Genomic DNA, 13,526 nt, shown 5'->3' with positions numbered 1-13,526 from the left:
GGGCTGGGATGTTTTCCAGAAGGCAAAGGAGCTGGGATTACAACCAAGAATCGCCTACCCAGCAAAACTGAGCATAATCCTCCACAGGAAAAAAAATGGACATCTAATGAAACAGAGGACTTCCAAGCATTCCTGATAAAAACACCAGAGCTGGATAGAAAATCTGACTTTCAAATACAAGACTCAAAAGAAGCATAAAAGGGTAAACAGGAAAGAGAAATCATAAAGGAGTCCACAAGGTCAAACTGTTTACACTCCTATATAGGAAGATGATGCATGTAACTTCTAAGAACTTTATCATCACTTACTACATTAGCAGGACAGTTAAAAGGATTCTATAAGAAAGAGGGGATGGGAGAGACTCTATTATGCTGGAATAATTTTTTTTTTTTAAATGAAGGGGTAAGAGAGGAATGCACTGAGAGAAGGGATAAAGGATAGGAATAATGGGGGAAATGATTTCATATAGACAAGGTGTGCAAGGAGCTTTTACAGCACAGGGAGAAACAGGGGTGGCGGGCAATGCTCTGACCTCCCTCTCATCTGAACTGGTTCAAAGATGGAAGAATACACACCCACACCCTCTCAGCTGGGTAGAGACATCTATCTCACCCAAGAGGAAATAGGAAGGGAAGGGAATAAAAGAAAGGGGGTGCTGATGGTAGTGATAAAAGGGAGGGCAGATTAAGGAAGACAGTGGTCAGAAGCAAAAACAGACTTCTGAGGATACACAGTGAAAAAGAGAAAATGATAAACAGAAAAGCAAAGTTAGCAATCATAACTGTGAATGTGAATGAGATGAATTCACTCATCAAATGGAAGCAGACAGAATGGATTAGAAATCAGCATCCAACAATATGTCGTTTACAAGAGTCACTCTTGAAACAGAAAGACACATACACACACAGAGTTAAATTACAGGGCTGGAGTAGAACCTCTCGTGTTTCAGCTGAAATAAAAAAGGCAGGAGTAGCAATCACGATCTTAGACAAGGCAAAAGCAAAAACAGACCTAATTAGAAGACTAATTAGGGAAACTACATTTTTCTAAAAAGTACCATAGACAGCGAAGTAATATCAATATTAAAATGACAGAGCATCCAAATTTTAAAAAAAAGCTAAATGAATTATAGTAGGAAATAGACAGTGAAACTATACTAGTGAGGGGCTTCAACTTTCCCCTCTCAGAACTAGATAAATCTAACAATAAAATAAATTAATTAATTAAGGAGATAAATAGAAGCTTAGAAAAGTTAGATGTGGTAGACCTCTGGAAAGAACTGAATGGGAATAGAAAGGAGTATATCTTTTTCTCAGCTGTACATGGCACCTTCACAGAAACTGACCATATAAATCCTCACCAACAAATGCAGGAAAACAGAGACATTAAACGCACACTTTTTTGACCATAATGCAATCAAAACCACATTCAATAAAGAGCCTTGGAAGAGTAAATTAGTTTAAAATTAGTTGGAAATTGCATAATCCTAAAAAATGAGTGGGTCAAAGAATAAATCACAGAAACAATCAATAATTTCATTAAAGGCAATGACAACAATGAGACAACATACAAAAGTTTGTGGGATGCAGCCAAAGCAGTACCTACAGGAAATTTATATCTCTAAATGCACATATCAATAAAAGCGAGAAGGAGCAGATCAATGAACTGAACATGAAATTAAAAAAAAAACCTAGAAAAAGAACAAATTAAAAATCTCCCAATTAAACATCAAAATAGAAATCCTGAAAATCACAGAATTAATAAAATTGAAAGTTTAAAAAAAAATCTAATAAAACTAGGAGCTAGTTTTATGCAAAAAAAAATTGATTAAATTAACCAAAAATTGCTGGGAAAACTGAAAAGCAATTTGGCAAAAATGGGGCATTGACCAACACATATTGCATACCAAGGTAAGGTCAAAACGGATAAATGATTTAGACATACAGTGTGATATCATAAACAAAGAGCAATGAAAAATTTACCTGTCAGATCTATGGATAAGGCAAGAATTTATGACCAATCAAAAGACAGAGTGCATTTACAGGAAGTAAAATGGATGATTTTGATTACATGAAATTAAAAAGATTTTGCACAAACAAAACCAATGCAGCCAAAATTAGAAGGAAGTCAAAAATGCTGGGGGAAGTTTTATACCAAATTTCTCTGATAAAGGCCTCATTTCTCAACTATGTAGAGAACTGAGCCAAATTTATAAAAATAAGAGCCATTCCCCAAATAATAAATGGTCAAAGGATATGAACAGGCAGTTTTCAGAAGAAAAAACTAAAGGTATTTATAGTCACACAAAAACACTCTAAATAACCACTGATTAGAGAAAGGCAAATCAAAATGATTCTAAGGTACCACATCCCACCTATCAGATTAGCTAACATGATAAAACAGGAAAACGATAAATGTTAGAAAAGATGTGGGAAAGCTGGAACACTAATGCATTGCTAGTGGAGTTGTGAACTGATCCAACCATTTTGGAGAGTAATTTGGAACTATGCCCAAAGGGCGATAAAATTATGTATATCCTTTGATGAAGCAATACCACTTCTAGGGCTGTAACCCAAAGAGATCATAAAAATGGGAAAAGGACCCACATGTACAAACATATTTACAGCAGCTCTTTCTGTGATGGAAAAGAATTGGAAATTGGCAGGGTGTCCATCAGTTGGGGAATGGCTGAACAAGTTGTGGTATATGAGTGTAATGGAATATTACTGTGCTATATGAAATGATTAGCAGGCAGACTTCAGAAAAACCTGGAAAGACTTGTATGGACTGATGCTGAGTGAAGTGAGCAGAACCAGGAGAATGTCGTACATAGTACCAGCCACACTGTGAGATGACCTACTTTGACAGACTTGGCTCTTCTTAGCAATTCAAGGATCTAAGACATCTCCAAAAGACTCATGATGGAAAATGCTATCCACATCTAGAGAAAGAACTATGCAGTTTGAATGCAGATCGAAGCACACTATTTGCTTTCCTTTTCTTTAATTGTTTTATTTCTTCTTTCTCATGGTTCTTCCCATTAGTTCTAAATCTTCTTTACATCATGACTAATGTGAAAATACACTTTAACATGAATGTATGAGTAGAGCCTAAAGCAGATTATACACCACCTTGGGGAGGGGGGTGGAGAAGGAGAGAGACAAAATTTAATACTCAAAATCTTATGGAAGTGAATGTTGAAAACTAAAAATAAATTATTTTTAAAAAAAAGAAAAGAAAAGGAGGTTGTACTAGATTACTTCCAAATTCCTTCCAGCTCTAAATTTGTCCTTCTATACATATCTCTGTCTCTTTAGGTCTCTGTCTCTGTACATGTATGTTCAGACATGGCATCTAACACAGCACATTTGTGTTTCTCTGTATATCTTTCTGTGTATTATTGGTTCAGAGATCTTCAGGCCAAAAGAGCTGTTAAGACTCTTTTATCCGTTTCCCATCCATTTAAAGGTCAATGCTTTCTAAATGGGGAGGAGGGGAGGCAAATTACAACTCCTCTGAGGTACCACCTCATACCCATTGGCTAACAGGACAGAAAAACAAAATGACAAATGTTAAAGGGAAAATGTGGACACCAATGCACTGTTGGTGACGCTAGGAACTAACCATTTTGGATTTGGAACCATGCCCAAAGGCCATCAAACTGCACATACCCTTCGACCCAGCAATACCCCTGCTAGGTCTGTATTCCAAAAAGAATAAAGAAAAGGAAAATTGACAAGAAATTGAAAACTGAGGGGATGCCCACCTCTTGAGGAATGACTGAATGAGCTATGGTATATGGTTGTGATGGAATACTGTTGTGCTATATAAGAAATGACGAGTAAGATGATTTCAGAAAAACCTGAGAAGACCTGTACGAACTGATGCAAAGTGAACTGAGCAGCACCAGGAGAACAGTGTCTATAACGAGGATGATACTGGAACAAGGACAACTCTGAAAGACTTAGCTGCTCTGATCAAGACAATGATCCAGGGCATTTCTAAAGGACGCATGGGGAAAAGTGCTCTCCCCCTCCAGAGAGAGACTGGATGAACTCTGAACACAGACCAAAGTATAATTTTTTTCATTTTATTTTTCTTGCCTTTTTTTTTTTGGCGACATGGCTAATACTGAAATGTGGTTTCACGTAGATAAATGTTATCATAGAGCTTGCCTTCTCAAGGAGAAGGGCTGGAGAGATGGAGAAAATTTGGAACTCAATTTTTTAAAAATGATTTTTTTAAAGGAAAAAAAAAATACCAAGAAATGACCTGTAGAAGGCCAAGGGCTAATACAGCTCGATAAGCAACGTTAGCTTAAAAGGGAAGGGACACTCTCAAGTGATCTCAAGAGATGGATGGGGTGTGAAGGGTACTTGAGAGTCGGCCTGCAGGAAGAGCTGCCTGACGAGAAGCCCACAAAGACTTGATAGAAACTTCCGGCAGCGTGCAGCTGGCCCAGTGCGCCAGGGGGCAAGCTCACTGTGTGGAATGGACGGAGGAACGATGCAGAGAAGGGGAGGGAAAGAAAGGGGAAGAAGAAGGCAGAACCACTCCATCTTCTGCTGTTGGTTTCCTCAAGGGTGAAGGGGAATGCCTTGCCAGAGCACCACAAATGGATGAGAGGTCCCTGGAACCCAGGCTAGTAGGGGACGGAGAAAGGAGACGACAAGAGTAAGCCCAGGCAAATACCCTGGCCCACGCTATGTAAGAGAGACTGTGGACAGTGAGTAAGGGACGTGGCTGGGCCAACCGGAATGCTGAATCCAGCATGGTGCAAGAGTGTGGGCAAGACAAGATGGACACTGGAAAGCACATGGGTAAGTGAACTTGGGGCTGGCCCGCTGACAGCACTCCAGTTAGTGACCAGGGTTCCAAGCCAAAGGCCGCTCGAGAGCACTCAGTGCGTCCTCTGAGCAGGCAGGGCGCAGTGCGACCAAGGACCAGGCCCACAGCCTTCTCTCCATTTACACAGCCCTCAGAAGAAGACGCTGCTCTCCTCAGACACGGATGAGGACAGTGAGGCTCAGACCCACGAGCTGCTGTGGTCACGAGCCCTTCTTTCTAGAAGGGAGCAACCCAAGGCAGGATGCAGGTGTCCAGTACCCCTGTTCCACAGGGGGCAAGGAGGGGCAACCCAGGAGGGCTCCCAGGTGGAATGCCACCCCTCTATGCCACACCCCCCAGAGGCGGGGCACCTGCTCAGCTGTGAGCAGCCAACAGGGCGTGGAATGGGAACCATACCCAAGAAACAAGTCTTGCAGAGATCCATGTCGTGACACTGGAGGCAGCGGTAGCGGTGCCATGGGGCGATCTCATCACACCCGTCGCACGAGATGTCCACGTTCAGCAGATCGCAGTAGCGGGCGATGAACATGTGCATCTGTGAAGGCAGAGACGGTACCACTGAGCCACCAAGGAGGTGTCCGGGTGCTGCCACTCCCGGGCCTGCCCGCCGCACACACCTTCCTCTGCTTCTCCGAGTCCATCTGGGCGATCTTCTCATACCAGGCCTCGAACATGCCGTCCTGGCACTCCTCCATCCACTCTGATGTCTCTCTGTAGGCCACCATCTCGTCTTCCTCACTCCACTGGCTGAAAGAAGAATGCAGCAGGACAGAGGCTCAGGAGGCTGGCACGCCTCAGAGCTCCCACACAGCATGCTGATCCGTCCATCACCAGGTGCATGTTGAGCCCTGACTATGCACTGCGCGCTGAGAAGAAAATGACACAAATTAGACAGTGCCTGCCCTCAGGAGGCTGACATCTGCCCAGGAGACAACACACGGACATCTGAGGACACAAAACATAAGGGAAAGTGATCTTGAGAGAGGAGGCACTAGTGGCTGGGGAGGGGCAAGGTGTCAGAGATCGTCCCTCCTACCCCCTGGAGGACGCAGGAATGCCAAGAGGTGGAGAGGAAGAAGAAATCCGCCTGGGCAAAAGCAAGGAGGCCAGAGACTGTAAGGAACAGCGAGGAGGCTGTTTGTCCGGACTGCACAAGACGTGGAAGGGAGTGATGCAGAAGGAGAAGGGAAAGGCCATGGCAGACAGCAGACTGGATTCCAGAGGCCCATGGGAGTCGGCGATGCTTCCGGGGCCGGAGAGTGACTCCGTCGGACCTCTGCTCTAGAAATAAGCTGTGGTCAGCTGTGAGGGGGTGGGTCAGAGTGGACACCAACGAGGCTAGCCGTTCAGGCGTGTCTGACTCTCCATGACCTCATTTGGGGTTTTCTCAGCTGAGATATCAGGCTGGTTGGCCATTTCCTTCTCCAGGAGTTTCATTTTGCAGATGAGGAAACTGAGGCAAGCAGGGGGAGGTGACTTGCTCAGGGTCACCCAGCTAAGCTAGTAAGCGTCTGAGGCCAGGAGATAAGTCTTCCCCACTGCAGACCCGGCGCCTCTGTGCAGTGGGCCACCCAGCTGCTTTTAAGGGGGGAGCCAGGGTGATGGCTGTAGGAGGAAAAAAAGGTCCACATGCTCAGACAGACTAACTGCACTCGGAGGAGCTGAGGTCACCCCAAGAGAGGAGGTCGAAAAAGGTCGCAGTGTGGGCCCCCCCACACGTCAGACTGGTGAGGGCAACGCCCAGGACCTCTAGCTGAGAGCGTGCAGATGTGGACGTGGCCAGAGCCAGTCAACTCCCTGTCCCTCTCCGGGATGGGCGGGCAGCTATTTCAGGCTGACCTCATTATCCATCCAAGTCAAAGAGCAGAAGGTTCTGGCGTCTTTGCTCTATTCTGGGCAGGTTTTCAGCTGTGATTCTGCCACTACGGAAGAATATACTATTCTATAAGAATGGGACCACCAATGGATCTGACCTTGACAAAGCTTCTGTCACGTCCTTGGTAAAACGAGGGGGTGACCTCATCTCCCGGGGGCCCACAAGCTTAGGGGAGACTCAGGGGGCCGAGCCTTGTCAGCCGTCCTGCCAACAAGCATGTGAGGGGCCTTCCTGACTCCAAGTCCATCCGGGTCCTGCTCTCTGTTCCCTGCAGCCCATCAGGTTAGGAGATGCCACAATCCTTCACGTGCCTCCTTTCTCAATAGCGGCCACTTACAGAAGCCTGGAGACTCCAAGGTGACAGGGAACTGAGTCAGAGGCTCTCGGCCTGAACCTGGTGGACCTACTCGAATGGTTTTGGTCCCCGAATTTCCTATGACTAGTTTCCCTTGGAATTCCCTGCCACTGAAAAGAGGGAACACCTGCCAGGTTCTGAACCCAGCACCAATCCCGGGGCACCCTGGTCCAAACCCCTCTCCTAGCTGCCATCCAGCCACAGGGCAAGGACGGAAGAGGAACATAGACTTTATTAAGCTGTTCCTTACAATCTAGGTAAACTTTACTACGGGTATGCTAACCACTGGCGAGAACCCTCTGCCCACAAAGAGTGGGATGGGATCTGCACCCAGAACCTTAAGAGACTGGCCCAGGTCCACACAGCCAGTGTATGTCCAGGGTGGAGGGTGAGCCCGCATCTTCCTAAGACAGACCGGGATCCTGAATCTAAGAGCTGTGGGAAGAGCAGGGTCCCCTACACCACCAGAGGGAAGAAACTGTCGTAGAGACACAATGGGTCCATCATCCTCACTATCAAGACCAGCAACTGCCAAGTGACAGCCACCAGGGGGCAGACAGAAGCACAGGAGCCCTGGGAAGGACGGTGCAGCCCCCTGCCCCTTCCCTTCCCATGGCTCCTGCTGTCAGCCCAGCCATCCTCCTGTGGAGAAGGGGCCGGCCATCCCTACCAACTCCCAACCAAGTGCCACTCTCTGGGGCAGAAAGGAGGCAGCCTGGAGGGGACCACCACGTCCCCTCAGACCCTCATGGGCTTCAGGCCCAAGAGCCTTGGGAGCAGCCAGGCTTCCAGCCCAGTGCCCTGGGCCATCATCCCAGGAAGCTGCGGGTATGGAGAGACAGCCTCGTCACATCCCTGCAGGTGCATCACCCTCCCCCAGCTAGTGGGAGCTCAGGAGCCATCTGCCCCATCCCACAGCCCCCCATTTCACCCAAGAGGCTGGACCATGCGTTCCGCTGCTGCCCCCAGGGGCCTGGGCCTCTGCCTCTGACTGACAGCTGTCTTCCCCTGGGACGTTTCCATCTGTGCTGCAGACTCTGCCCACAGATCTGCATATAATAAGCTCCCTCCCCTGTTAGCTCAGGGCCAGCTTGCTACCCATGGCCTCCACGCAGCTCTTGGAGGGCAACACGTCATTCTTGGGGTTCTGGGGGGGGTATATCAAGAACAGAAACCAGTCTTTTCCCTCAAGGGGGCCCCCAAGTTAGCTGGGGAGGCAACACCCACCAAAATGAAAGCATCAGTACTCAGTGGGCACCAGCAGCATGATGTAGGTGCCAGAAAAACTGAGGCCGCCTCCAGCCACACGTGGAGGAAGGGAAGAAGTTCAAGTTCACGTGCTGGCTTTACCTGGCTGGGCTCTGAAGGTCGCCCAGAACAGTGAAGAGGATGGAAATCACATCGTACATGCAAACTGTCAGTGTCTGGCTTAGGTCGGACGAGTGTGAGGGGGAAGAGGCAGGGAAGGTGGGGGAAAAAGGGGAAGATGGAAGGCAGACGTCTTCAAATGTCCACAGGGCCATCAGGGAAGAGTCAGGATCCAGAAGGGGCCTGGTGAAGAGCTGAGCTCAGCCAAATCAAGGGGAAAGATTTTCTCCCAGTCAGAGCAACCCCAAAAGAAAAGGCCCAGCTGGTCACCTTTGAGGCTCTACCTCGGTGCCAGCACCCACAAGAGGATTTTTGACACTAGGAGGGCATGCTCAGACAGCAGCCGGAGGGCACCAGCAAGGAGGTGACCTAGAGGGGATGCCCAAAGCAGGGAGATGATTAGGTGAATGTGTCTGCAGCCAAAAAAAATGGGGAGTGCCGGATGTAATCAGGGCTCTGCCCCAACTCTGTCTCCAGAGCTGATGGAGAGGAAGAATGACTGAGAACGCCCCTGAGCCAGGCAAGGAGACCCACCTCCCCGCTTTTAGCAAAAAGCCCCAGAAGAGAAGCGTGTCCATGCCCCACGGCACTCACCCCCCCCCCCGTCCCCACCCCAGCCTCCCTCGCTCTGCAGACACCAGGACCTGACAGGTTAGGGGATGGTCCATTAGGCTGGTGTGCGCTGAGGACAAGTGGACCTTCTATCAGGTTTGCAGAAGCACAAAGGAGCAGGAAACATCACAAGGCCAGCCGCACCTGGGAGGCCACTGCCTCCCACCCTAGGGAGGGGCTGATCCCTGGCACACTCACCAAATCACACTGTCGTGCAGACTTATGTTCTCCTGTGACATCGTCATGAGCAGCTCGGGCAAGCTGATCTCCAGGAGGAAGGGGAGATCGCTGGGCTCCCAGCCCATATCCAGAAGATGGAGCAAGGAAGCTTGAATGCAGGACAAGGCAGGGAGGAGTGACCTGAAGAAGCCCACGAGGAGCGTCACAAGCAGGAAGACGGACAGGTCTCCCTCCCCCACCATCGGTGCAGGAGCCAGGGGCTCGCCATCATGGTGCCACCAAACCACTGCCAGTTCAGCACCCCGGGAGGCCTCCTGTTTCAGAGTCTATCCTCTCATCCACATCAAAGACCCCCGTGGGGGACAGCCCACGGCACGCATAGAGCAGACCGAGGACTGCCCTGAATCTTCCCCGGCGGGCGTGCCCCACGCCAGCCTTCCACTAGCCAGAAGAGAGGAGAGAGAGTGCCCAGCCTCCCCCCAGCATCCCTGGCTGCACAGTGCCGACCTCTGCACCTGATCCCCTCCCTTTGGAGCTGTCCCCCATACCTGTCCTTGAGGGCGCCAAAGCCCTTCACGGCATCCGCCACGAAGCAGACAAGGCGGTGGTAGGCATGCCGGATTTCTCTGTGCAGCTCTGCCCCGCAGCCCTCCAGCTGTCCAAAGTAGCTAGAAACAGACAGGCGTAGGCAGCCTGGGTCACTCAGGAAACAACCAAGCAGCGAAGCACCCAGCCGAGCAGGCACACAAGCACAAAGCCAAGGAGCTCGGGGAAGCCAGGACAGGGGGTGACGTGCCCCCACACGGAGCCACGCATGGCCTGCACTCACCTGGCAAAGTCCTTCTGGCAGGTGAGCAGCTCCAGAAGGAAGAGCAGACAGGGGGGCTGGAAGCAGTGAGGCTGCCCGAGGAGCTCCAGGCACTGCAGGGCCGCCTGCAGGGCATCCAGGACACTCTCGGCCTGGACCTTCTTCAGAGAAAGGACCTTCAAAATGCTGGGTGACAGACATGGCCGTCAGACGGCCTGCCTCCATAACACAGACCCTCCGCTGCCCAGGAGAGGCCTCCTGCACTAAAAAGCCGCCCAACCTCACATGCCAAGGCTGCCAAAGAGTGGTCATGGCCTGGGTGTCTGTAGGGTGGTGGGCGGGCAAGCCTCCTCACATTTCGAGAAGGTCTTCCGGCCCCCCAGCTCCAGCGCACTCACCTCTCGTGGGAAAGCGTCTGGTCCTTAATGAAGTCCATCACATCCTTGAGAAAGGGGTATTTCTCAGTCACTGCGGGCACTGGCCGGGCCTCCTCCACAGACCTGAAAGAGAGGAGCCTCAGGCGTCCTCGACTGAGGGCCGGTTTGCGGGTCGGTGTGGACGGAGGAGAAACCGCATCTTCTGGCTGTGAAGCACTCCTTTCCAGGGGCACACCCGAAGGGGTCAGCGAGGCCTCCGCCTGCTGACAGGGGCTCTCAGGCCCCGAGGCCTGGAAATGCCCCTCCCCCACAGAGCCACCCCTATGCCTGTGGCCCTGCGGCTGGCAGAGCATGGCTTCATCTGGGCCCGCCAACGCCTCCCCGGGACCCGCTCCAGGGCTCGCTCCCACGGGCAGGAATTGCAGCAACAAAAGACTCTTCTGAGTGCACTGTCGGGCTGAGGGGGGAAGAGCAGCACAAAACAGGGTATGGGAGGAGAGTGGGAAACAGCTGAGGAGCCTGCCCCCACTGACAGCAGACGCCCCCTTTCCTGGCCACCATCCCGGCCGCCGCCTATCATGGCACCATCCTGGCCATCACCCATCATAGCGCCATCCTATCCACTGCCCATCCTGGCTGCTGCCTAGGATGCCCTAAGCAGATTGGCGCTAGAGGGCCGCCACACCACCACCCCCCGCAAGCCGAATCTTCCCTCCTCCTCTGGGATGTGCGCGGGGCACCCCCTCCTCCCCACCCTTGCATCTCTCTGACCTGGCCTCCCCAATGAGCTCTTTGTCAGTCACTTCCTCTGCACCATGCCCAGCCCAGTGGGAGCTCTTACACACTCATCCCCTTCTCTGCGACTGCCTCCCATTTCTCTTCCCAATTCCGAGGACAGAGACATGGTCACATCTCATCTCTCTATCGCCAATGCTGAGCCCAACGCTGTCTGTACAGTAAGCGTCTAGTAAATGTACTAAATGACCTCTTAGATGCGGTCTCAGCCACCTCTCCAAACTGTCTAGAACTCCCTCCACACAAAGCATCTCAATTCTCTTCCCCTCTTCCGATGCCAAACGAGCACAAGGAAGCCCAAGAAGGCGCGAGGACACTGACCCAGGCTCTCCGGATTCACCTCCTGTGCATCGCCGTCTGACGCTCCTTCCGTCTCGTCTCCCTTGTCCAGCAAGAACTTCTGCTTCATTTCTAACTGGGAAGAGGAGTTGATCCAAGTCGTTGCGGTCTGGCAGATGTCATGGCCCAAGAAAATCACTTAACGAGGAGAGACATCCCAGACACAGAGCACATCCCCGGCAGGGGCCAGACTGCTGACGATACAGGCGGTCCCGTTACCGTGGGGCTCCGGCGGGGTCAGGCGGGACCTAACATGACATTCCCCAAGCCTTGACGTGCAGGCTGGGCTTGTTCAGACCACATGGAGACCAAACAGAGGTCACCTTGCCGTCCACCCCCTTTCAGCAGAGGGCCAGGAGGGGATGGAAAGGCCAAGTCCCACGCCCACCCAAAAAACCATCTTACCATCCATATCCTGATGCCCTCAGCCAGGGCGTACACCTGGGCAAACTCCTCACTCAGCACCCCCTGGCCCCCGCTGTTAACTGGGGAGAGAAGAGAAGGAGCTCGGTCACCAGCCAGCCCACAAAAGGAATGCCCCGACAGCACGCCTGGTGCCGTTAACATGGTGGGAGGCAAATGGCAGCAGGTGCCCCAAGCCTGCCCCAGCCCTCCCCTGCCCATCACCCAAAGCATTCAAACACACAAATCTCCACAGCGGGGCTTGGTGACAGCACTGCTGCCTCGTATCCCCTCAAGACAACTCCAGGAGAACCTGAGCTATCCCCCGGCACATCCCCCGCCACGTCCCCTCTCCCACACTATGGGGGAGGGATGCCACAGGGAGGCCGAGACAAAGCCGCATCTCAGGTGCCCTGCCAACACCAGCCACTCAGGCCCACAAGCAATAAGCCATCCGGGAGCAAGAAAGAGCCAAAAGGCTCAGCCCTTCCCCAGCAGCAGGAGCCGGCCCCTCCTCCTAACACTCCTGGGGCTGCCCATCTGGTGAAGCCTTATCACCAGGCCGGAAACCCAGGGAGGCCCCATGAGAGGTCGTGGCAGAGGGTCCCGATGAGCGTCCCTGCATACGGGGAGGCTCGAGGCCCGGCCCAGCCAGAGCACTGTCACGGCTCCTGACGATGCCACGCACAGATGCTGGCCTGCCTCAGTCTCATCACCCCTCTGCAATGCCATCTTCTCTGTTACCCCCAGAAGCTTCCCCGCCCAGCCTGAGCTCCCACGCACCCCTCACACTGACCCGGACGCTACTGTGGTTGCTCAAGGCCCAAAGCCACCGGGCCCTCCAGCCACATCTCCCTTCCCCAGCCTCCCCCAGCCACGTCTCCCCTCCCCAGCTTCGTCCAGCAACGTCTGAGCGGATCTGGGACAGGCTCCTCTGGCCTCCTGGTGCCCTGGATGAAGCTCCTGCCCATGTCCCTTTCAGATACTCTGGTACCACACCCCCTAGGAACCTCGTCCTGATCTCAAGAGAAAGGAGTCCCTCCCGGGACCCCCCGATGTCTCTTGGTCTCTGCCTGGCCCCTCATGACTTAGCCCTTCACAGCAGTCAGCAGGGTCCAGGTACTCCACCCCATCAGACTATAAGGGCCTTTGAGGCATTTACTGAAGCCCACTGGGTGCGAGGTGCTCTAAGAATTAGGGGATACAAAGGGGAAAAAAAACCCAAAATAGCAAACAGCTCCTGCCTTTCAGACACTTCCAGTCTCTCAGTGACAGACTCCACCAGGGCGGCCTGGCAGAGGAGGTCCCCGGGACAGCTAGAGGCAGCTCTAGGACGGAGGCCGTTATGTGGACCCCCTAGGACCCGGCTAGAGAGCATGCTTGCCCTACTTCTAGGCATGTGCCTGGGCACATCCCGCTCTCAACCCCAAGCTCCTCAGGCACCCTTGGGTGGGTCTATCAAAGGAGGAAATTAGGACTCGTGAAATGTGGACAGACGTACATTCCCCTGTCTGGAGTCCTCAGAAAACTCAGGGGCATCTCTGGGTCTCCTCCCCACACCCCTGG

General features: G+C 51.9%; 1 protein-coding gene across 3 annotated transcripts in view; it reads right to left on the bottom strand.

Annotated features, from left to right (window-relative positions):
- ZZEF1 (zinc finger ZZ-type and EF-hand domain containing 1) overlaps positions 1-13,526 on the bottom strand; it is a 68,702-nt gene that overhangs the window by 23,513 nt on the left and 31,663 nt on the right. For all 3 annotated transcript variants that reach the window (XM_078147625.1, XM_078147624.1, XM_078147623.1), the window contains exons 27-34: positions 11,964-12,043; positions 11,541-11,634; positions 10,446-10,881; positions 10,069-10,233; positions 9,788-9,907; positions 9,258-9,419; positions 5,466-5,595; positions 5,245-5,383 (exon numbers count right to left, since the gene is read on the bottom strand). In XM_078147625.1, the coding sequence (XP_078003751.1) occupies positions 5,245-5,383; positions 5,466-5,595; positions 9,258-9,419; positions 9,788-9,907; positions 10,069-10,233; positions 10,446-10,881; positions 11,541-11,634; positions 11,964-12,043 (1,326 nt within the window). The remainder of the gene's footprint in view (positions 1-5,244; positions 5,384-5,465; positions 5,596-9,257; positions 9,420-9,787; positions 9,908-10,068; positions 10,234-10,445; positions 10,882-11,540; positions 11,635-11,963; positions 12,044-13,526) is intronic.

Source organism: Phascolarctos cinereus, unplaced genomic scaffold (assembly GCF_003287225.1).
Source record: "Phascolarctos cinereus isolate Bilbo 61053 unplaced genomic scaffold, phaCin_HiC Scaffold_7;HRSCAF=346, whole genome shotgun sequence".
Taxonomy (NCBI): domain Eukaryota; kingdom Metazoa; phylum Chordata; class Mammalia; order Diprotodontia; family Phascolarctidae; genus Phascolarctos; species Phascolarctos cinereus.
This window is presented reverse-complemented; position numbering and strand designations above follow the sequence as displayed.